Raw genomic sequence first — 23,337 nt, forward strand, 5'->3', positions numbered from 1 at the left:
CTGCATGTCTGTCTATGTGAAGGTGTCAACTCTTGGGATTGTAGATAGTGGGCTGCCATGTGGGTGCTGAGAATGAGTTGAACCCGGGTCCTCTGGGAGAGCAGTCAGTGCTTTTAACCACTGAGCCATCTCTCCAGCCCCAGAAATTAGCTTTATCGGGGACTCAGAAATTATGTTTTTTTTTTTTTTTTTTTAACTTATGTTATCTAGTACTAAACAAAGCATGTACTATCTCCCAGCTCCCCCAGGATCTGGGTGCAGCTCAGCTGAATGCCTCTGGCTCAGGGGCTCATCAGAGGCCATCATCTAGGCAGGAGCCAGGGCTCAGGCAAAGCTCCTTCCTTCCAGCCTGCTCTGCTCTTGGCAGGCCTTGTGTCCTTTTGGACTGAACAGACGTCAGTTCCTTGTGACATCGGCTCTCGGGGATGGCTTGCTTGGTCCAGAGGGGAACTTGACAGACAATGAAGACAAAGCTCACATGGAGTCTCACACTCATAGCCCAATTTCCAAAGTGAAGTCATATCGTGTTGCCTATACTGTTAGCTGTTCACCAGGTCCAGCCCGTACCTGGGCACAAAGAGACTCAAGGCTATCCCAGTAGGAATGGGACTGAGGGGCTCTCAGAGACTGCCCCGCCTACAGCTCTACAGAGTGTTGAGAACCCGAGTCTTAAGAAAGGATAACAAACGCCTCTGGTGAAAAGGATGGATATAACTAGTCAGAACTCAAACTGTTTGGGTGAAGTGACCTAGTTTTGATGTTGAGTTAGGTTTACCCTAGGATGGAAGTGTTTATGAGCAAGATGCCGGTGTTTGTGCGGAGACAGTTCACAGGCATGCCTGGGTTTGAGTCTAAGTTCTGTAGGAGTGATATGCTGTAAGTGAAGTTATTTTAAGTTAATTTCAACAAGTCAATCTTCTAAAGGCACGAGTGGACATCTTTCTGACTTTTCAACCCCTGAAGATGGATTTCCATGTTGAAAGGTAGTAGTGGAATGAAGGGAACACAGAATTCTGTAAACTGAGAAAAGTAGCCCTGGACAGCCCTGTTGATCTCTCCTAGCCCCAATTTCCAGCAGTTGACACAGAAAAACTAGGCATGAACTAAATTTGGCACAAAGAATTGTGAGTTTAGAAAACCTTTCTTTCTTTAAAAAAAAAAAAAAAAAAGCATTCCTTTTGGGATGTGTGAAGAAACAGTGGAAGCACAGTGGGAGCACAGTGGGAGCTCAGTGGGAGCACAGTGGGAGCTCAGTGGGAGCGCAGTGGGAGCGCAGAAAACCAGTGTGAGGCCTCAGGTCCCTGTGTAGAGATGTGCTGAGCCTTGCTCGATTTCATGGTGTCTATTCCTACAGCTGATTACAGAGGATTAGATCACTGCCCAGAGTCTATGTGACCATCAGTTCAGTTTCCAGATCTTCTAAGGATCAACGATGGGCTTCCTGCTTCTTCCCAGCCCTGTGATTACAGAGGTGTACATCATTGCCCGGTGCCAGTGTGGACAGCCTGTTATAGGAGATTACATCACTGCCCAGTGTGTGTGCGGACAGCCAGTTACCGAGGAGAGATCACTGCCTAGTGTCTATGCAGACATCAGTTTCCAGGTGATATCTGCCTGTCACTCACACCAGATAGAGCTGTGTCCATGTGATGACAGCAATTGCTGTCTTTGGTTGTGATGCATACCTGTAGGTGTGTGGGAGTACACATCCAAAAAGGACTGACTAGCAGTGAAGACCCACTCCTGAGTGGGCAGCTCCTTCCCCTAGGCTGGGGGTTCACGGAGAATGAAGGAGAAAGCCTGCTTGTGTGGCTAGTCACATTCTTATAACCCACCTCTAAATCAGTCTCTGTTTGGCCACACCCTCCCTCCTTCCCTCCCTCTCTGGTGGGGTGATGTCTCTGAAAAATCCCCCTCCCACCTTATTTATATCAGATATTTGGTCATGGCAATGAGGAAGTTAGACACAGTGAACTAATACTAATTATGGATCCTGTATGCCAAGCAATGTGATAAATACTTGAATGCATCGTCTCACTTAATCCTAAGGAGACACTCCATGTCATTATGGGACCTTAATGTACAGCTTAATGAGTTGTGCATATGTCCACACAACCTCAGATTAAGAGGCTTCTAGAACCCCAGACAGTTATCATATCCCCAGTCACTCCCTCTTCCCTTGGGATAAGTCACTTAATGTTTCTTTTAGTTAGCTTCTAACATTTAAAAATCTGAAGATTTCACATGGAAGTCCAGAATTCCAATGTCAGCATCGGCCACTGTCCCTTGACTGCAGTTGACTGTAGCTGAGAAGCAGCTGTCCAAGCATTGCACATGTCCTACCACTTGCCCACCCTCCTCACCCTCCCACCTTCTCCTGACCTGGGAATCTGTTGCCAGTTGCCAGTTGTAATTTCATTTGAATTGTTTTTCTTGTGGTAGAAATATGTCTCATCTGTTAGAAGGTGGAAACGTGAATAGTACACAAATGTATGTCTAGTCAAGTCCACTTTACTCAGTCTGTTTCTAGTTTGATCTTTCTTAGACACTTTATTCTACAGTTGTTTAAATCTGTACAATGTTGTTTGCATGAGCCAGTTTTCTGCGGATCACGTTTCTGTTTTATTTTCGCTTTACAAAGAACACACTGTAGATGAATCTTAACTCCTTAGATATTATTGTGAGGCCTTTCCAGGTCCTGATCGCCAGCTCTGTCGTGGGGTAGGAGGCGATGCTGACTAAAGAGTCACGGGTAGGGACGTGCCTTTCCTACGTCTCTGCTGGACTGCAGCGTAGACCGGAAAAACAAAACATGGGGTTTCACCTTCTCATCCACATAAGCAAGATCGGTACTTTAAAGGACACAATGTAGAAATAGTATGTCTTGTGATGTGCCTTCAAGTCAAATCAGATACTGCGTATCTTGGGAATCCTCAAAACTCGATGCACATATGTACAACTTATAATGCACAGATACGCGCACGCATGCACACATGCACAGCTGTGTGTCAGTGTGTATGTGTGTTCTAGTTTCATTTCTGTTGCTGTAATTAAACATTCTGATCAAAATCCACTATGGGAGAAGGGGTTTATCAAAGGTTTATATAATTCCAGGCTGTGGCCCATCATGGACAAGCCACAGATGCAGGAACCTGAGACAGTTGGTCACACTAAATCCATCCTTAAGAGCAGCGAGAAGTTAGCACAGAGTTGCTGCTTCCCTGTGCCTTTGTTCAGCAGCTGTCATCACTATGTACAGTGCGGGCCAGTCACGAAGTGCCGCCCACATTCAGGGTGCGAGCAGTTCACCTCACAGGCATGCACAGACAACCTGGTCCAGATAATTCCTCACGGAGATCCCTCCCCAGGGGATTATAGGCTGTGTCAGGTGACAGTTAAAACCAACCAGCACAATATGCACCTATTTTCACTGTGTACATAGGAACAAATATTCCAGAGCCCTTCTGTTTTAAAAACACGTGCAAATGGGGCTGCAGAGATGGCTCAATGGGTAAGAGCCCTGGACTACTCTTGCAGAGGACCTGGGTTCAGTTCCCAGTACCAACATGGTTAACTACAGTTCCAGAAAATCTGATGTCCTCTTCTGACCTCCATGAGCATAAGGCACACATATAGTATACATATGCATAAAAATGAAATTTAAAAAGCTCAAAGAACATAAAACTATTTTTTGCATATTAGCTTTCATTGGACTTCATTTTTAGGTTTTTTTTTTTTTTTTGAGACAGGGTTTCTCTGTGTAGCCCTGGCTGTCCTGGAACTCTTTGTAGACCAGGCTGGCTTTGAACTCACAACAATCCACCTGCCTCTGCATCCAGAGTGCTGGGATTAAAGGTGTGAGTCACTATGCCCAGCTATGGACTTCATCTTTTAATTAGGTGCCTCTGTCCCTTGCTTCCTAAGGAGATGCTGACATAGAAGAGTGACAGACGCTGTTGTCCATGCCTCAGCACTGACCCACCTCCTCAGGTACCCTGGCTCTGGAAACTGCTATGGGAGATTGGATAACTGTTACAGATCCAGGTCTGTGTGCAGGTAACTGAGTCCAGCAGCCAACACCACCACAGAAGCATTACTGAGAAAGCATAAACTGCTTACCACAGACACTGAGGAGGGGATAACGCACTCTCAGCGGTCATCACGTACCAGTGTTCATTTGCATAAAGTCATACAGAGCCAGACTGTGCTCTGGGTGGGCAGTAGACTATTAATTGCTACTTTGGAGGGAAACTATGCATTTGGAATATATTTATTTGCTCCTTCAGTCTCTGATCCTTTTAATCGCATAAACGGAGTGGCACAGACAAATGTGTTAATCCTATTTTTATAAATCCAGTAGTGGAAGTTCATGTGTGCATTCACTTAACACACGAACACTAATGTAGTGTGTCACTTTGTTTAGAAAAGTGTACATAGATTTCACATAAAAGTGTCTTTGCCCTTTAAAATACTTTATATGAAATTCAGAATCTTTGGTGTAATGGAGATCATGTTAGATTTATAATTGCCTGAATGTCTTTTTTTATTTTCAGAAAACAAAAATCTCTCTCAATATACCTCAGAAACAAAGATGTCTCCATCAAGTTTGTACTCCCAGCAAGTGCTGTGTTCTTCAATACCTTTATCAAAGAACGTGCACAGTGTTTTCAGTGCCTTCTGCACAGAAGAGAACATTGAACAAAGTATTTCATATCTTGATCAGGTAATGTGCTTCCTGTAATAAGCAAGAACATAAGTCATTTTATATGCCAGAAAATATCACGGCTATGAGAACAGCGGTTGCCAAGCCCGAGTGGCCAGAGATGTAGACATACAGAGAGTGGGGTGGTGAGCTGGGCTGACCCAGGCTAGCTGCAGTCTGCAGCAGGTGGACCCCTCATGTCCCAGGACATGATGAAAATATGCCAGGTCATGTGCAACTTTGAGCAGGCTTTAGAAAATTCATCAAGGAACTTGAAATTGTTTGTGTTCATTCTTAGAATATTTGATAAATGATCTAGGAATGGTTTTCTGTTTTTCTCTTTTTTTTTTCCTTCTCACTGAGTTGTCTATTAATCCACTGAAAAGCAAGTTACTTATTGAACATTTCCGTTGACAAGTTAACTATATCGTACTGCATAATGTTTGAGTATGTCTACACTGTGGAATGGCTCTGATGGACACTTGGTGAGGTTGTCTGTGTCAGGGTGACTTCAGGTCCACTCTGCGGTTGGAGAATCAACACACTGTTACTAACTTATCACTGTGCAATGTAGTCATTCATTGTTGCTGAACTGAAACATCCTGTCCTTTGTCCCACCTCCTCCCCGAGCTGACACTGCTAAGAAAACATCTTCTCCCCTCAGGAACTGACTACCTTCGGTTTCCCCTCCCTCTATGAAGAATCCAAAAGTAAAGAGATAAAGAGAGGATTAAATATAGTTGCTGTTCTCAACTGTATGAATGAGCTGCTCGTGCTTCAGCGGAAGAACCTGCTGGCGCAGGAGAGCGTGGAGACGCAGAACCTGAAGCTAGGCAGCGACATGGACCACCTGCAGAGCTGCTATAGCAAGCTTAAGGTACAGTCACCCAGCCTCCTGCCTCAGTGCTGTGCCTCAGGGCACTGGCCTGCTGGCTTCAGGCGAGCTTCTGGGCTCTGTTCAAACCCTGAAGTTGTGGATACAGGAGGAGTGACACTGGCAATTAGCACACGCTGCTGCTCTCTCCTGCTGTCTGCGCTGATGCCGCTGATGCCGTGGCTTTGCTGAATCTGTAGGAAGTCAGGAACTGGTTATGTTCTGGGGGCACTGAGGGCTTCCTCCCCTCGTCCACCCTGCTTAGTGATGGAGATGCTTCCTCACACACTGACCCCAAGGAAAATGTCCCCATGGCATGGCACGGTACAGTACGTATTACCAAAGAGCAGCACTCTGGGTGAGCAAGCCGGACAGCAGCTGGCCGTAAGGAGTCCCCACACTACAGCGGAGACTGCAGTTTCCTGCGGTCCTAGTAACCTTTCTCTGTAGAAAGGAACACTTGCTCTTCACAGAGCCTTTGACCATAGAGAATGTTGTTGATGATTTCTGGTTTGCTTTATTTTTCTTGATTATCAAAAAAAATTTTTTTTGTATGTTTTTCTATAAAAAAAAATGCATTTTCCCTTGAGAAAAGAGGAACAAGCATTTGAATCATGGTATAAGAAAGACTTACCATTATAGTTACATATTATTAAGAATATAATCTATACAAATCTCAGTTTTCCCTCAGTATTCTATAGAAGTACCTGTGTACGAGAAAAAGCCTCTGTGAGTTTGTGTACACTCTTGGCAGGTTGTCAGCACCTGGGAAAGGGTTCCAGAGCTTGACTCCTGTAAAGTCCTGGAGGCAGGAGAAGGTGCTGTATTTTCAGGGAACCACAGATGGCTGGAGAGAGAGTGTAAAGTTTGGTGTGACTGTGTGAGGTGTGAGGCTGGACCCTGGGCTCCGGAGGGTACAGAAATGAGGTGGCACTGAGCAAGGGGAAGATACTGTGTCAGTGTCACCTTGCTGATAGGGTGGAGAGTTGTGGGGTGTACATTCATACTTATATGGAGGGTGGAAGGCCCAGGAAGCTCATGATGAGATGGTTTTTAGGAATTCTTGGCAGACATTTTGTTTGGATTATTTAAAGTATTTTGGTTGACATGCACAACATAGATTTCATTGTTAAATTTTCATAGCACATTATTGTGCTATACTTCTGTTCATCTCACCTATATTTCTCTTCTCCACCTTGTAGTTCCTTTGCTGTCTGTCCCATATAGTCCCCTCCTGTATTCGTGTGCATGTATAGTCAAGTCAGGATCTGAATGCGAGAAAATGGCATGTATTTTGTCTTTATTATCCACAAGCATGTGCACACACATGCACACACGCGTGTGTGTACATACATACACACACACACACACACACACACACACACACACACACACTATCAACCCCTCTTGTTCTCCGTTCCTTTTACATACCCTCCTGCCATGGCACCATAGTTCTACTTTCAGGTCGTGCACACACATGCTTAATCTAGAGTCCATATATAAGAGAAGAGAAGGCATTTTTTATGAGTTGGGCTCATCTAACTTAACACAAGTATCTTTTGTTTTATGCATTTTCATGAAAATGACATAATCTCATTTTTTTCTGAGTCGAATAAAACTCCATCATTCACATGCACACACACGCACACCGTGTCACAATTTCTTTATGCACTCTTTTGTTGCATAGGCTGATCCCGTAGCTTACATACTGTGACTAGTGCTGCAGTAAGCATGGGTGTGCAAGTATCTCTGTGCTATGCTGACTTAGACTCCTTCTGACACAGCCTAGGAGTGGTACACTGGATTGTATGGCATTTCTGCTTTTAGGCTCTTGAGGACCCTCCACACTGACCTGTCCTGCCTCCATCAGCGCATCAGCTTACCAGTGCATAGAGTCTTCTCTTTTCTGGCATCCTCTTCAGCATTTGGAGCTGCTTGTTTCCTTGATGGTCCTAGTCAGAGTGGCCAGGGTGATGTGGAGTCTCACTGTAGTTTTTAATATGCATTTTCTATAGGGCTTAAGATGTTGAACTTGTTTATATATTTACTGGCCATTTGTATTTTTTTCTTTTGAGTACTGCCTAGTCAGTGTTTGTCCATTTATTGAGTGATTTGTATTTCTTATTTTGCGTCTCTTTATGGGTTGTAAGTATTAGTCCCTACCAGGCAGGTATTTAGCAAAGACTTTCTTCCATCTTTTACCCACTGATGCTTCCTTTACTGTGAGTATCCTCTTTGATGCCATGTGATCTCACTGGTCCATTCTTGGTCAGTGTCTGTGTTGCTAGAGTCCTTTTCATCCAATCCTTGCTGAACCCTCTCTCTGCAATGCTTTCTCTGTTCTTCCTTCTAGCAGCTTCTGAGTCTGTGGTCTTACACTAAGAGCTTTGATTTAATTGAACTAATGTGTTGGGTAGGACGAGATGATGATCTATTCTACTTTCCCAGCTAGTTGAAGAGGCTCTTTTCTCCAATGTATAATTTTTAGACCGTGGTCAAAAATGAGGTGTTTTGTAGGCTTCGACCTTTTTTAAACCTACTTTATTTGGAGTTCTTCAATGCTTATACCTCCTCCTAACCCTAGATAGAAGAGAAAAGATATTAATGGGAACAGGAGAAATAGACCTTCTTAGATTCTGTTCCTTGGAGTGATTCCACTCGTTGTAATCAGGATTGTAGCAGACCCGTTAAACAGCAAAATAGCAGTTCAGCAAAGGTGACTGCAACCTCAGTAACAAGAACCTGGAGCAGCAGCTGGAATCCAAAATGTTGACGTGTTCTCTGGAGCGCTTCTTTCTAGGAGCATCTTGAAGTGGCTTGGTGAGCAGCAAAACGATGGGAAATGATCCTTAAACCAAAAAGCCAAACCCCTTGTATTGGGCTTATATCTCTTCTCTCAGAGTTCATACTAGGGTGTTTAGCAGTTGGCAAAGACCACGCCCCGCAAGAGGCAGTTCCTCTTCTAGTGGACAAACACGGTGTGTCCCCTCACAAGTCTGTTTCCAGCAGACAAACACCGCACACACTCACACACACACACACTTCACATCCCACACTTGGGATCACAACAAAAACACAACAAAAACATCCATTCCAGTCCTCTATTGTATTCCATTGGCCTTCATGTCTGCTTCCATGGCAATACTATGTTGTATTTTGGCTACTGTGGCTGTGTTGTGTAATTTGAAATCAAGTTTTGTGGTACTTTTGGCTGCATTCTTTCTGCTTATGGTCGCTTTGGCTGTTTTGGGCCCTTTGTGCTTTTGTATGAATTTTAGGATTTTTTTTTTCTTCTCAGAGTTCAGACTTAAACTCAGGTGTTGTGAGAGGTAGTGTTCCCCATCTTATTACACTCGGTGGCATTTATCGCTCCCTAAAGCCAAGCATCCCAAAAAATGAAAATATTACTGTAGATGAGCCAGTCTTCTCAAGTGTGCTATTAAGACTGTGAAAGCCTTAAGGAGAACTGGAGACCTTCAGTGGCAGCATCGTAGAGGAGGAGCCTTTTGAGGGAACCATGTTGCAGTTCTTGTACATAAATAGAAATAAAAATGAATTTAAGGCATGTGGTTTTACATATTAAATTTCATAGTAATCACTTGAAAGCCCCATTCAGTGTTGTACAGAAGCTGGACTGTACCTCCCAGGTGTGGCCTCTGTCACTGCTCTTCTGAGGACTTGTTGACTCATGCCAGCTTTACTTCATGTTCCAGGAGCAGCTGGAAACCTCCAGGCGAGAGATGATTGGGCTGCAGGAGAGAGACAGGCAGTTACAGTGCAAAAACAGGAATTTGCATCAGCTACTGAAAAATGAGAAAGATGAGGTGAGTTTTCTGCTACTGTGCATGAGGTGAGCCTGTTGCTCTGGAACTTGAGACATAGTGGTCACTTCACTTTTAAGAGCTATCTGTTCATCCTGTGTCACACTGGCGGGGGTGGGGGGTGGGAGGGAACAGTCCTGTGGCTGTCCTCTGCCCTTGCCCCAAGAGGGTGCATTTTCTTAGTACATCAGTTCTTCCCTGGCAAGAGCCAGGGCCCCAAACCATCCTTCCTGTACTCAGGACCACTCACTGTCCTCAGGCCCAGGGAACACAGAGAGTGCATCCTTCTGCCTGCAGGTGCCGTGGCAGATGCATGGCGCCGTGCCTCAGCCCGTTGCACTGCCATCTCGCTTCAGCAAGGTCTCCCTCTGCAGGGAAGGCCTGCTGATCTCTCTCTGGCTTTTGCCTGACCAGAGCCTCACACACGCTAGGCAAGTGCTCTACACTGAACCACCTATCCCCTTGTCCCCAATCCCCTTGTCCCCAGCATGATGTTAAATGTTACCATTTTTTATCTAGTCAAAGAATTCACCTGATTAAATGGCTACAGCGTGGAGCAGTTGCCTAAGATGCACAAACTGTAGCAATTCACATTAAAAATCTCACCTCTAACTCAAAACTGTCATCACTCTGAGTTTAGTTCTAATAGATGCCTAAGCCTTTATTTCTAGCTTAGTGCCATTAGCAGCGTGATGGTGTGGAGTATGGAGTTAGTGCTGGAAATGGTTCTAAGCCATTGGGTTTTCATTGCTCTAGGTTGTAACTCCTATCTATATAACAGCTATGAAAATAGGATGATTTTCAGCGTTTTATTCTTTAACTAAGAGGCCTAGAAGGGAGTCTTTCTATGTTATTTTATTATTTTTTATTTTATTTATATTTTTATTTCATTTTTTATTTTATTTGTATGGGTGTTTTACCTCCATGTCTGTATACCGTGTTCATGACTGGCACCTGCGGAGGCAAGGAGAGGTCAGTGGATCGCATGGGCTTGGAGTTACAGGTTGTGGTAAAGCACCATGTGGGTGCTGAGAATGGAACCCAGGCTCTGCAAGAATAACAAGTGCTCTTAACCACTGAGCCGTCTTCCCAGCCCCAGGAGCCTATTTCTTAAAAAGCCCATGAGTAGATAGAATGATTTTTAACCCTACTTAATTAGCATTTAATAATGGACAATGAATATCTAACCAAACCATATATATTTTTAATACTATATTATTAAGTTATTAAACTAATACTAATACATATTTTTTGAGTTACTGCATAGGAGCTTTTGGTCTGCCTTGTTGCTTACATGTAGTGTGACTGTAGTTGTCTTTGCTATGGAGTAAGCTAATGCACCACTCTATGGCCAGGCTTGAGAACAGCTCTAAAGAATGAAGTGTGCTTCCTGTCCAGAGCTACGTGAGCTGAGCCTGGTGACACAGGCCTGTAACCCCAGCTGCTGAGGAGGTGGGTGGGAAAAGTGAGAGGTCAAGGCCAGCCTGCACAGCTGTGAGGGCCTGGCTCAGTGTAGAAAGAGGGTGGGAGTGTGGCTTAGCACTGGCCTCGCATGCACGGGGCGTACGGGTTCAGACCGCAGTACCTGACACAGGCTCCAGCAGTTGCTGCTCAGAGAGACGACAGCTTGCTGGCAGCTGCTGGGCTGCACGCGTTGTTGTCATTCATGGGATATTTTTAAGGTACTTTCCATAAAGAAGGAAGAATCAGCTGTTGTTGAGAAATCACTATGTGGGAAGATAGACTTGTTTTACCTTTTGAACTTGTGAATTTTAGCAGGTTTATCAGTTCTTGTTTGATAGAAAGTGTTTTTTCTTTCAGGTACAAAAATTACAAAATATCATAGCCAGTCGGGCCACTCAGTATAATCATGATATGAAAAGGAAAGAGCGTGAATACAATAAGCTAAAGGAGCGTCTGCACCAACTTGTTATGAACAAGAAGGATAAAAAAATAGGTACGGAGGCAACTGATAGAGCACGTGAGCAACTGCAGTGATGTGCTCAGGAAAGAGCCAGCTGCTGCACGCACTGTGAGGTTGGCCTTATAGTTAGGTATTGCCATGTAAACTACGAACTGAGACAACCGATTTGTCCGGGGAAACTGAGTCACTTTGATTTGCATCACTAGTTACATGTTGCTATAAGACAAAATGACCAAAGCAACTTACAGAAGGGTTTATTAGTTTATAGTTTCAGAGGGTAGCCCGTGACAGTCGTGTTGGGGAGCATGGCAGCGGGAAGGCAGGCCTGGTGCTGGAGCAGTAGCTGGCTGGGAGCTTACATCTTGAGACAAACTATGAGGCAGAAAGAGCCAGCTGGAACTGGCTGTGGGCTTTTGAGACCTCAAGTCCCACCCCCAGTGGAACACCTCTCTAACCAGGCCACACCTCCTAATCCTTCCCAAACAATTCCACCAACGGGGGACCAAGCATTCCAGCATATGAGCCCATGGGGATCATTCTCACTCAAACCTCCACATATGTATTTGTTTAATGTGACCCATATGGAGTTGACCCGTCAAGAAAGGGAAGCTAGACTCTGATTTCCCTAGAAAGAACCAGAGATAGTAAGCATCTGAATGTCAAAAGAAGGCTGTAAAGTGTCAGCAGCAGCAGGCTGTCCCAAACCCAACCAGAAATGACAGATTTCATATTATTAGTTCTAGAATTCAAATAATGTGTTGTTGTTGTTGTTGTTGTTGTTTTGTTTTCTTATGCCTAATGTATCTGTCTCCATCTGGGGAAGACTGTTGAGGACTTTCGGTCCTTTGAAGATGACAGCAGTAATGTGGTTGGTAGGGCACAGCAAACCTCCTCTGTAATGGCCCAGTGACTAAGGTTAGCTTGCTTCCTCTGCCATTGTAGGGGAAGGTCCCCTAAGTGTGTAAATAGGTGGCTGTGGCTGAGTTCTAGGGAAGGCTGATCTTCAAGAGTAGGCAGCTGGCTTGCAGCCTGTGGTCTGTCCTCCCCTGATACTGAAGTCAGTAGTGATAAGTAACCAGGTACCTACTGTGCGCCAAACACTGTCTCTCTCCATTAAGTACTTTTATATCCCTTTATCTTTAGTGACTGAAGGGGACTCTCTGTTTCTCCCAGTCAGGAGAGAAGTGAGCTTAGCATTTGAAGAGTTTGCCAAGCCTCAGGGTATTGAAGGGACCTGACCTGTGTACCAGGTCGGCTGCAGTCTGCGCTGTCTGAGCTATGGTGCAGATTGATGATGGACTGTGTTTTGTGCTTATGTTTGTAGCCATGGACGTTTTAAATTACGTGGGTCGGGCTGATGGAAAACGAGGCTCCTGGAGGACTGATAAAACAGAAGCCAGGTACAGCATGTGACCTGACCGTGTAGCCAGGGTTTGCTGTCGCCATGCGTTCTCACACCTGTGCTCTCCCACAGGAACGAAGATGAGATGTACAAACTGCTGTTGAGTGAGTATGAATACCGCCAGAAGCAGATCCTGCTGGAGAACGCGGAGCTGAAGAAAGTCCTCCAGCAGATGAAGAAGGAGATGATTTCCCTCCTTTCTCCCCAGAAGAAGAAGCCCAGAGAAAGAGCAGAGGACGGCACAGGCGCTGTTGTGAGTGTTCCGCTCTACACCAGCCTCGGCTGCTAACCCACATGGCTCAGACCTGGCAGGTGATGCGGTGGTGCCACTGCTGGTGTTCTGAAGAGGCTCTGTGACAAGCACACACACTGGCCCTGCGCGTCCCGAGACACATCCTGGGGGGCTAGGGGCTATCTTCTGTACTGTATGAGCACCATGGCATGCGTATAATGCTTCTGTGTTGTAATAGTTTGACTGCTTTTTAATTATGCCCATTGTAGACGTGAGCAACTCTGGGCACAGTGTGCAATGCCAGGAATAGGGTTGGATTCAGGTATGTGCTCAACCACCGTGCTGTGTGCACAGCCTTCGGTGCCATGTTGTCTGCTTTTCAGAGAGGGGAACCTTTTCAGATCTTTGGAGCCGTGGTGGCTTAAATAGAGAAGGCCCCATAGACTCCTGTGTTTGAATGCTTAGGCATAGGGAATGGTCCTGTTAGGGTGTGTGGCTTTATTGGAGGAGGCATGGCCTTGTCAGAGGACGTTTGTCACTGTGTGGACGGGCTTTGAGATCTCAATGCTCAAGCTGCGTCTACTGTGAAATGTCCAGTCTCCTCCTTGCTGGTTGTAGAACTCTCAGCTCCTTCTCCAGCACTGTGTCTGCCATGATGGTAATGAATTAAACCTCTGAAGCTGTAAGCCAGCCCCAATGAAAGCTTTCCTTTATAAGAGGCGCCTTGGTCATGGCATCTCTTCACAGCCCAGAGACAGGAGCTAAAGAACCACTCAGTCCGCACCTGTGTTGTGGCTCAGGTTGTGCTCTGGGCCCTGAAAAGACAAAACTGGGATTCCGACAGTTCCCTCCACACCCACACACGCACGCACACACATGCACGCGTCCATGCACACAAACCCTGACACACGGCGCGGGTGGGGTGGGGTGGGGTGGGAGACAGAAGAGAAAGACATTTCAAAATCCGAAAGTGTCTTAAATCCCAAGTGCTCAGGCCCTAAGTGTTTCTGGTGAGGGACGCTCAATCTGTATTCTAAGAGGCTTTGACTTTCAAGTGGGTCACAGGCCCATAGAGCTCCTGACGATTGATGATGCAAAGAGCCAGTCACAGAGCCTTCCGCCAAGCTCTGTTTAAACCTAGTCTCTGTTACCCAGCGCTGATGTCACCGCATCTGCCCAGCTTTTCATTTTCAGGCGCTTCCTTCTTCGTTCCTGCTGCTCTGGTCTGCAGTTGGGGGAGGAGTCTGACAACCCTTCTTTTAATCTTTGCCTTCTTTCTCCTGAAAGGCATTTTGTAAGTTACGCAAGTATTTCGGCCTTCCTTGGGTGCTAGTAACAAGTAAGAACTCTGTTGTGTAGATGTATGTTTGATCTGCACTTTAGTACTGTTCTCGGTGGTAACTTACCGACAGTGGTACATTTTCCTGTAATTTCATGTCTTAGCACCACAAAAAGAAAAAACGTCATCCATGAACTGAAACGAGGAGAATTAGAACTAACCATTTGACGCTGGAGATAATCTCAAAAGGTTCATTTGGTGACGCCACCTGACGTAGAGGCAGGTTGACCCAGCGTGAGATCCTAGTCCCGCTATGGTTGCGTGGCCCTGAGCCTGCCTCTCTAAGCTGGGGTTCTATAGTTTTGCACAGTTTGAGGATTGAGTGTGTGGCAGCATCCAGCACAGCCGCACTGCACAAAGACAGGGCTGTCTCTCCTCAGACAGCTCTGCCACTCAGATTTGAAGAGCTCTATCTAAAGTTGGGGTCTCGGTGCTAACTTCTGTTTTACAAGCTGTTAGGTGGTAGATCTTATCAGTCTGATATGCTGCCGGATAAAGTCGTGAGAGTTGCTCTTCCCGTTTCTCCTCCCTGCGCTGTAGGTCATCTCTGATATTGATGAAGATGCTGGAGAGCTGAGCAGAGAGAGTGTGTGGGGCCTTTCCTGTGACACTGTGCGAGAGCAGCTTACAAACAGCATCAGAAAACAGTGGAGAATTTTGAAAAGTCACGTAGAAAAACTGGATAACCAAGGTAACTACTGCTCCAGAGCCTGCAGAGTGGGCTGCGTGCTGCTCTGAGGGTCAGCCTCTGCCTGCTGCGCCCCTGACTCTGCACTCGCTGAGGGATGCACTTGGCTTCAGAACAAACCGTAGTGAGCAGTGTCACTCCATGCCGTGTCCACGTGCCGCTCAGCAGTGAACTTGTAACTCAAGAGTCTCTGAAGGGGGCTGTTTTGTGTGTATTAAAGTCTACATGGTTCTAAGTTGGAAAATCTAGATTTTGCATTTTATTTGTGTTTGTGTGCCTGTAAATGGGTATATCAAGTGAATGTAGGTTCCCATTATCAAAACCGAGAATCTTAGTACTAATACCATAAGTTGTAATGGACAAACAGCACAATTCTTATAGTTCCAGCATTACTCTGCATGAAATGTTCTCATTTCCTCATTGCCGTTTATTAAGAACCACGCCTGGGGCCTGCAGAGATGGCTTAGTGGTTAAGAGCACTGACTGCTCTTCGAGAGGACCAGGGTTCCATTCCCAGCACCCACATGGCAGCTCACAGCTGTCTGTAACTCCAAGATCTGATGCCCTCATACAGACATACATGCAGGCAAAACACTAATGCACATAAAATAAAGATAAATTATTTTAAAAAGAAACAGCATGCTGGACTCTAACTTTGCAGGATTTAATGTGTGAACACACAGGTGGTAGTACTGTACTGCTCTTTCAAGCATAATCAAAAGAATTTATAAACTGTGCTTTTGTTAGCATCCTTCTGTGGTGGAGACAGTAGCTCCTGAGACTGAGTAGCAAGAACCAGAGGCCCCATGCAGAACACTAACTTCTCATGACAGTCAGGAACAAATGTGTATTATAAGCTAAATGTTGGCAAAATGCTCATTTGCAAATCAATTTCATCCTAAAATTGTATAACTGATTTTGTTATAATTTATCAAACTGCAAAATGCTAAAGGAAATAACTTCTTCTACAAAACCCGTGAGAAGCCCAAAAGCAAAAGTCATGAGCACCTTGATTTGTAAATATACTGACAGTGGCTGTAAAATATGCCTAGTTTCTGGTTGTTCTAGTTAGAGTTTCTGTTGCTGTGGTAAACACTATGACCAGAAGCAGCTTGGGAGGAAAGGGTTTATTGTACCTTCCAGCTCACAGACCATGGAGAAGGGAAGCCAGGCTAGGAACTGAAGCGGAGGCCATGGAAGAGTGCCGCTAGCTGCCTGCCTCCTCCTGCCTCCTCCTGGCCTCTGTAGCCTGATTTGTTATGCAGCACAAAAACCACCTTCACAGGCGCACTGTGAGCTGGGCCTCCCACACCAATCACTGATCTGGACAGCGCCTCCCAGGCTAGCCCACAGATCAGTCTGATGGAGGCGTCATCCTTGATGACCCTAGCTTGTGTCAAGTTGACAGCAAACTAAGCAGCACACTGGGGTTCTGTCAGTCTCGAAGGTACACTTGGAGGGCCTTGCTGATGAGGACGTCATCTCCCGACAAGACCATGAACAAGAGACGGAGAAGCTGGAGGCAGAGATCCAGCAGTGCAAAGAGATGATCAAGGCCCAGCAGCAGCTCCTCCAGGTACCGGGAGCACGGTCCCCACAGGCCGGGCATGTGTGCGCTGGGCCTCCTGAGGTCTGTGAGTGCGCACTGCCCATCACAGTGAGTTCTGTGCCAGCAGTTAGGCTGCATCCTTAACTCACATGGTCCCTGCTGTACCAAGGGAAGCCGCATTGGGGAAGCCGCTCTCATTGGCCTGCTGATTCTCGTAGTTTATGTCCTTGGTCAGACTTTGAGCTGTCTTCCTCACTTTGACTTGAATCTGTCTGTGTGCGCTGTTGGGGTTTCCTGACTCACTGTGCTTTAAAATTTAATAGCAGCAGCTGGCTACCACATGTGACGACGACACCACCTCACTGTTGCGAGACTGTTACTTGCTGGAAGAAAAGGAACGCCTCAAAGAGGAGTGGTCCCTTTTTAAAGAGCAAAAGAAGAATTTTGAGAGAGAAAGACGAAGTTTTACAGAAGCTGCTATTCGCTTGGGCTTGGAGGTGAGCATTGCAGTGCAGCTGTAATGGGCAAGGTTGGGGGTGAGCGCTGCACTTCTGCTGTAATGGGCAAGATTGGGGGTGAGCACTGCAGTGCTGCTGCAGTGGGTGGGGCAGAGTCAGTGCTGCAGTGCAGCTGCAGTGGGTGGGGTGGAGTCAATGCTGCAGTGCTGCTACAGTGGGTGGGGCAGAGTCAGTGCTCCAGTGCAGCTGCAGTGGGTGGGGTGGAGTCAATGCTGCTGTGCTGCTGCAGTGGGTGAGGCAGAGTCAGTGCTCCAGTGCAGCTGCAAGTGGGTGGGGTAAGTGCTGCAGTGCTGCTGCAGTAGGTGGGGTGGGGTGAGTCCTACTGTGCTGCTGCAGTGGGTTGGGTGGGGTGGAGTGAGTGCTGCTGTGCTGCTGCAGTGGGTTGGGTGGGGTGGAGTGAGTGCTGCAGTGCTGCTGCAGTGGGTGGAGTGGAGTCAGTGCTACAGTGCTGCTGCAGTGGGAGGATTGGGAGTGAGCACTGAATGGGCTGGGTGTGCAGGGATTGTTTCCTGGCTCTGACTTGTCTCTGCTGTCCATTTTGTCTGAAGCATCACACTGACCATCATCTCACTGTGGTGGGCCATTCACCAGAGAAGACTTAGACATGGGGTTAAGCCAATAAAAAGTCTCTATTAGCCGATCAGTGACTACACTCTGTGTTTGGGATCCCAGTGTAGCCCTGAGCTACAGGGTGGGCTTTAAAGCACAAAATCTATGTTCTGTGTTGGCATACTTCAGTTAACAAGAACAGTTAGCCAGAAACCAAAAAGCAAGGTTAGGGCATTTAGAGACTTTTCCAGAACTATGGGCTTTGATGCATTGGGTCTTTGTTTTCATTTTGACTGGTGATGCTGTCCGTGTCCTGGGTTTCACGGCCTGAGTGGTACTTCATGGTGGAGTCAGTTGTGTGAAGTCTGGTGCCCTGTTACATTACAAATAACTGGAAATGGAAGGGAGGTTGAGCAGATGGATGGTCTTCTGTTAGATATTCAGTTCCATCACTCATCCACTGTCACAACATGTGCTGCCAGAAGACAGTGCCAAGAACACACTTGTTTAATAGACAAAAAGCACAGTAAAAGATTCTTCTCCCCAGTGCTCAGAGGGAAATGTATACATTCCAAGGTAGCAGTTTGTATTGTGTATATACAAACGTGTCCACAGGTTGCTTTCTTTCAACAGTGCACTGTCTCCATGGTGTCCTTGCAAAAATTAAAGACATGATTGACCTAACATGGTTTTAAAACTCAACCTTCAGGAAACATTATGGAGTGAATCGGTGTCCTCCACATCTCCCGTTTTAACCTTTAGACGTAACCACTGCTAAAATAAAAGGAGGGCTGCTGGAAGCTGGGTGTGGCCACAATCCCACTTCAGAGCTCAGTGGCTAAGAGTACCTGCTGCTTTTACAGAGGATCCAGGCTGGGGTTCCAACATTCACAACCGTCTGTGACCCCAGTTCTAGGAGAACTAAAATCCCTTTTTGGCCTCCACGGGTACCAGAACCACACATGTGTACACTTATGTACTTTGCAGGTGATCATACAAATAAAAATTAAATCTTTTAAAAGATTAAAATAGTGTATATTAAAGTTAAAATTCTCAGGAAAATTACCAGTAGACATTTGTTTTATGTTGACTTTTTTGGTAGGGCACAGAGTCTGTGTAGCCTATGCTGGTAGGAAACTTGCTATAGAGAACTGGCCTTGAACTCACAGAGCTCTCCCTCTGAGTGTGGTGACTAAAGGCCAGTGCCACCATGTCAAGCAGAAATCCTTGTACAGCTCTTTCCTACAGCTCTTGCTTGCTCCTTCCCTTTGCAGTTTTATGAGATTGTTTTTCATTGTCCAGTGCTACCACTTTTATATTCTGCCCTACACTATACAATAAATATAAATACACTGGTTTGTCTTAAGTTGAGGCTAGAGACTAAAAGCCAGAAAACAATGTAGATAATATGATTGCGTAGCTATTACACTATAAACAAAGCATTTGAAGAGGTAAAGGATGAGGCCTGAACCCTGAACCCAGGGCGGCACACACACAAGGCCACCCTTGTGCCACCCGCCGAGCTGCAGTCTCAGCTCTGGCTTTGCCAGCCAGGAACGCCGTCTCCCTGCAGCCTTACCGTGGTCATCTGCCAGTGAGACCTGGCTGCTGTGTGCTCTTGCCCCTGCTGTGCTTGTGAAGCGCGGCGTAGTGCTCATGCGCTCAATTTGGAATACCTGAAACTGCACTAGATTGCTTCAGCCAGGTGTTTAATTTTAACTTCTAGCCCTCACCTCAAAAATCGAAAGACTTAACTCATTTATTTTATTTTTGTTGAAGCTAGATACAGCCTATGTTATTTGTAGATGATTTTGTGGGGCACCACTACGCCCTTCTGTGGAAGTTGATGGATTTCCATAGTTCTGAGTTTGTCAGGATACACATTAGTCTTTTCATCTGGAAGATTCTAAAGTCTTCGTTTGGAGGCTTTTTCTCCTGCTTGTTTCCCTGTGCTTGGCTGCCCCATGCTGTTAGACAGGGCCCAGCCCCCGGGTGCGGCTGTGGCTGACACTGGTTCTAAGTTCTCGGTATGCTCTTACATTACTCTTTGGGATCAACTTTATTATTTACTTCAGTCACTGAGCTTTTACTTCAGAATTTGGTTTCTTTATTTTTCCAAAGCACTTAATTTTCCTCTTCTTTATACACTATTACTGTTTTGCATGCATTTATCAATTTTGCAGTATGTGTGGCAGTATTTTTCAGAACTCTTGAAGCCTCATTGTCTGCAGTCAGCTTATTGTCTTGGCTTTTTTCCCGTTCTGCCATTGGTTTTCCTAGCTGTCTGGTGACTCCTGCTTTCATACTCACCTTTGTGAGGAAAGACTCGGTGTTGGGCATCTGAAGGTGCCAACACCGATCCCTCCCCAGGTGTAAAGTCCCTTGTCTCCGTGGTTGTCTTCCTCACGCAGCAAATTCTTCCTGTGCCCGCCATCGGCCTGGCACCCACCTGAGGACATGTGTGCTTGGAGACACAGGAGTCAGTGGCAGAGATGAGAGCCCAGGATGCAGAAAAATGTGGCTTAGGAACCATCACCTGATCAGAAGGAGATTGTTGGTGTAATCTGTGTTTGCCTCTTGTGCCTCAGTGGCAGCAACCACTGACAGATGGCTACAGGACAAAAGAAACGCCCAATGTGGTCAAAAGTTCGTTTCCAAGGGACTGACTTAGGAAATAGGGTATTTTTTTTATATCAGTGTTCTGGTTGTGTGTTCTCTGTTTTCAAGAGTTCTGCTAATGCTCTGTTCATGTGAAACACAGTAATTGGTCTAATAAGTCAATCTATGATGTTCTATTATTTATTCAGAAATTATTATTATATGTCTGTGGATGTTTTTCCTGAATGTATGTCTCTGTGTCGCATGTGTGTCTGTGCACCACCTGTGTGGCTGCTGTCCTCAGGAAGTGGTGTTACCCACTGCTGTGAACCGTCATGGGGTGCTGGGAGTTGAACCCATGTCCTCTGTAAGAGCAACATGCGCTCTTAACCATTGCACCATCCCTCTAGCCCACAATTTTTATTTTTTAAACATAATTTTCTTGAGTGTCTTTTAGTTTCTAGGCAACTATTTCATTTATGAAACGTACGGGTGGCCAGAGAGGAAACTGCTGGAGGAGTTATGGGAAATGACAGGGGAGTAATTCCCGTTTGTTTTTCACACCAGAGGAAGGCATTCGAGGAAGAGCGAGCCAGCTGGCTAAAGCAGCAGTTTCTACACATGACGACCTTTGACCACCAGAACTCAGAAAATGTGAAACTTTTCAGTGCCTTCTCCGGAAGTAAGTGCTGTGTGAGTGCACAAGTGCAGAGGTGGGCGAGCGCACAGGGCCATCTGTCTGTGGCGCTCAAGACTTGGTCAGTGTGAATGCTTTTCTGTTCTTAATCCTCTATCTGCCTACCTGTGTTGAGGTGCTAGCGAGCAGACCCAGGAGCTCACCCTATAGCAGGCTACCACTCTACCGAGGTCCTGTACCCCCTGCCCCCCAAATCAACCTAATGGGTTACTCACTGAAGCCAGAGTACAGCTAATAGGAGAACCTTGCATATAACAAGTATTCTTGTGAATGCATAATAATGCCATATTTTTTTTAAATTCATGATCTTAGAAATTGACCATTTTAAAGCTAGATCCTTCTGTTTGCAGAATATGCAATAGAGATGGCAGTTAAATTGTTTTTTCTCAAATCCTACTCCATTTGCAAAAATGATTCCTCTGGTTGGCTATCTTCCTTGGGTTTGATATTTTACCATGTGCCCTTCTTACTTCTAAAACACAGGTTCCGATCCAGACAATCTTATAGTGCACTCCCGGCCACGGCAAAGGAAGCCACACAGTGTGGCCAATGGGGTGCCCGCGCGTGCATCAAAACTGACTAAGTCTCTTCCCGCTTCACCTTCCACTTCAGACTTTTGCCAGACACGCTCTTGTGTGTCTGAACACAGGTATTTGTGTTTAAGTACTTTCACATATTTCTAAAAATGATTAATGTTGTGATGCTTAGGAGTTGTTACACACACACACACACACAGTATTTGTGACAGAGGATTTAGATTGATTTATTCACTCTGTACGCAGAGGTTGCCAGTGTGGGAGGCTTTGTGCTAGGTGTAGAACTGTAATGGAGAACAAGGATGGGTCTTCCACTCCTGTGTGGCTCTATTTCACGTTTAAAGTATAGACTGTTTAAAGTATAGACTTCGGGGCCGGCTGAGGTGTGGCTCAGCTTCTGTGCCAGCACTCAGGAGACAGGTCAGCTTGGTGTATGTGGCGAATTCTAAGTCAGTCAGCTACAGAGTGAGACCCTGCCTTAAAAGAGACACTAGAGTAATTATGCCAGGAATCACTTAAAAATCAAAGTGCTTTAATCATATTGAAGAATGCCATTTCGCTAGCTTTTCAGAATATCTAGTTTAAGTTTCTTTGGTATACCCAGTGCACCAGTATTGAAGGAGAAAGAACCAAGAGAAACCACTTCCTCATAGTTGATCAGGAAGATTCCTGCCTAACGTGAAAGTAATAAAGCAGGTTGTTTCCTGCCCCTTGGGAAACCCATATATCTATCCAGATATGTTTATATATATCTCTGTGTGTGTGTGTGTGACAATTTAGTCTGTATTTTAGGTCAGTAATCTAAGAACTGCAGAGCAAATATTAGAGATTTTTAAACAGGAGGGGAAAGAAAAACAGCTTTAAAAAACAGTATTCCACGTTTCTTTGGGAACAGATTATGGAGTCAATACTGTACGCTAGGAGAGCCAGTTGGAAGGCACCGTTAAAGCTTAGTGAGAGATCTTGGAATTAGGTCATAATAAGAAGCAAATTAACTAGCAGGTTAAATATGAGGTGGACATTGATGTGCGTTGTGAAGATCCTGCTGCTCAGAGCGTTAGCTGATGTAGGTGGTGGAAACCAGAAGAGCAGTTCACTGTTCCCTGCTTCCTCGTGCGGTTGCCCAACACGTATCATTACACGGACACACCAGGAACTTCTGTCTAAACGGTGGCCAAGGAGCAGAAGTTATTAAGAGCTGCCTTACTTTCCCCAACAGTTCCACCAATGTGCTGAATATAACTCCTGAAGAAACCAAACCAAATGAGGCTGGAAGAGAAGGTACGGGTCAGAAGTGGAGTGCAGTGTCCAGACCCGGCTCGCGGGAAGGCTGCTGCAGTGGGTGCTCCTCACCCTATACACACTCTCACGTGGCGAGAGATGACTTATCTTAGGTGCACGGACTGCAGTGCTTTCGCTAACGTGTGCATCAGAGTTGACACTGAGTTAAAACAGGGTGTATCATAAAGTCAGCATCTAATTTAAGATGGTCTGAGTTGTCTGTCTGACTTCCCTGTCTTTCCCCAAAGAGCTGAAGCGCTGAGCTATTTCAAAGGATGCAAAGTTTGGGTGTGTTAGTAACAGAAGCATCTGGCTCTGTGACAGGAGTGTGTGACGTTTGGATGGAAACAGCACTAGAAGGAGTTCCTCCTCCAGGTACTGAAAATAGCACTTTTAGGGGCCTGGTTAGTGTAAACATTATATTTGTGTCCCAAATATGGTTGGCATTGGAAGTTTAGCCTTTACTTGAATGTATACTGTAGATTTTTAACAAAGCAAGTTCTATATTTATTATGTTTAGTGTGATTTTGAGATTACCTCTTTCATATGTTTTACATAAAAGTAAAATTTATGTCTGTACATAAATATACATGATTATGTTAAGAGGCTTTAAGGTTTAAAAATTTC

The 23,337-nt window shown here is 45.5% G+C and overlaps 1 protein-coding gene across 1 annotated transcript in view; it reads left to right on the forward strand.

Moving 5' to 3' along the window:
- The window catches only part of Ssx2ip (SSX family member 2 interacting protein), a 30,033-nt gene extending 6,696 nt beyond the window's left edge, over positions 1-23,337 (forward strand). Inside the window, exons 2-14 of the mRNA XM_051165543.1 lie at positions 3,925-4,056; positions 4,554-4,723; positions 5,367-5,579; positions 9,290-9,400; positions 11,219-11,354; positions 12,646-12,721; positions 12,796-12,976; positions 14,835-14,985; positions 16,422-16,558; positions 16,855-17,028; positions 20,764-20,878; positions 21,377-21,542; positions 22,649-23,337. Of these exons, the coding sequence (XP_051021500.1) occupies positions 4,014-4,056; positions 4,554-4,723; positions 5,367-5,579; positions 9,290-9,400; positions 11,219-11,354; positions 12,646-12,721; positions 12,796-12,976; positions 14,835-14,985; positions 16,422-16,558; positions 16,855-17,028; positions 20,764-20,878; positions 21,377-21,542; positions 22,649-22,823 (1,848 nt within the window). The 5' untranslated portion in view covers positions 3,925-4,013 and the 3' untranslated portion in view covers positions 22,824-23,337. The remainder of the gene's footprint in view (positions 1-3,924; positions 4,057-4,553; positions 4,724-5,366; positions 5,580-9,289; positions 9,401-11,218; positions 11,355-12,645; positions 12,722-12,795; positions 12,977-14,834; positions 14,986-16,421; positions 16,559-16,854; positions 17,029-20,763; positions 20,879-21,376; positions 21,543-22,648) is intronic.

The sequence above is a fragment of the Acomys russatus genome, chromosome 23 (assembly GCF_903995435.1).
Source record: "Acomys russatus chromosome 23, mAcoRus1.1, whole genome shotgun sequence".
Taxonomy (NCBI): Eukaryota; Metazoa; Chordata; class Mammalia; order Rodentia; family Muridae; genus Acomys; species Acomys russatus.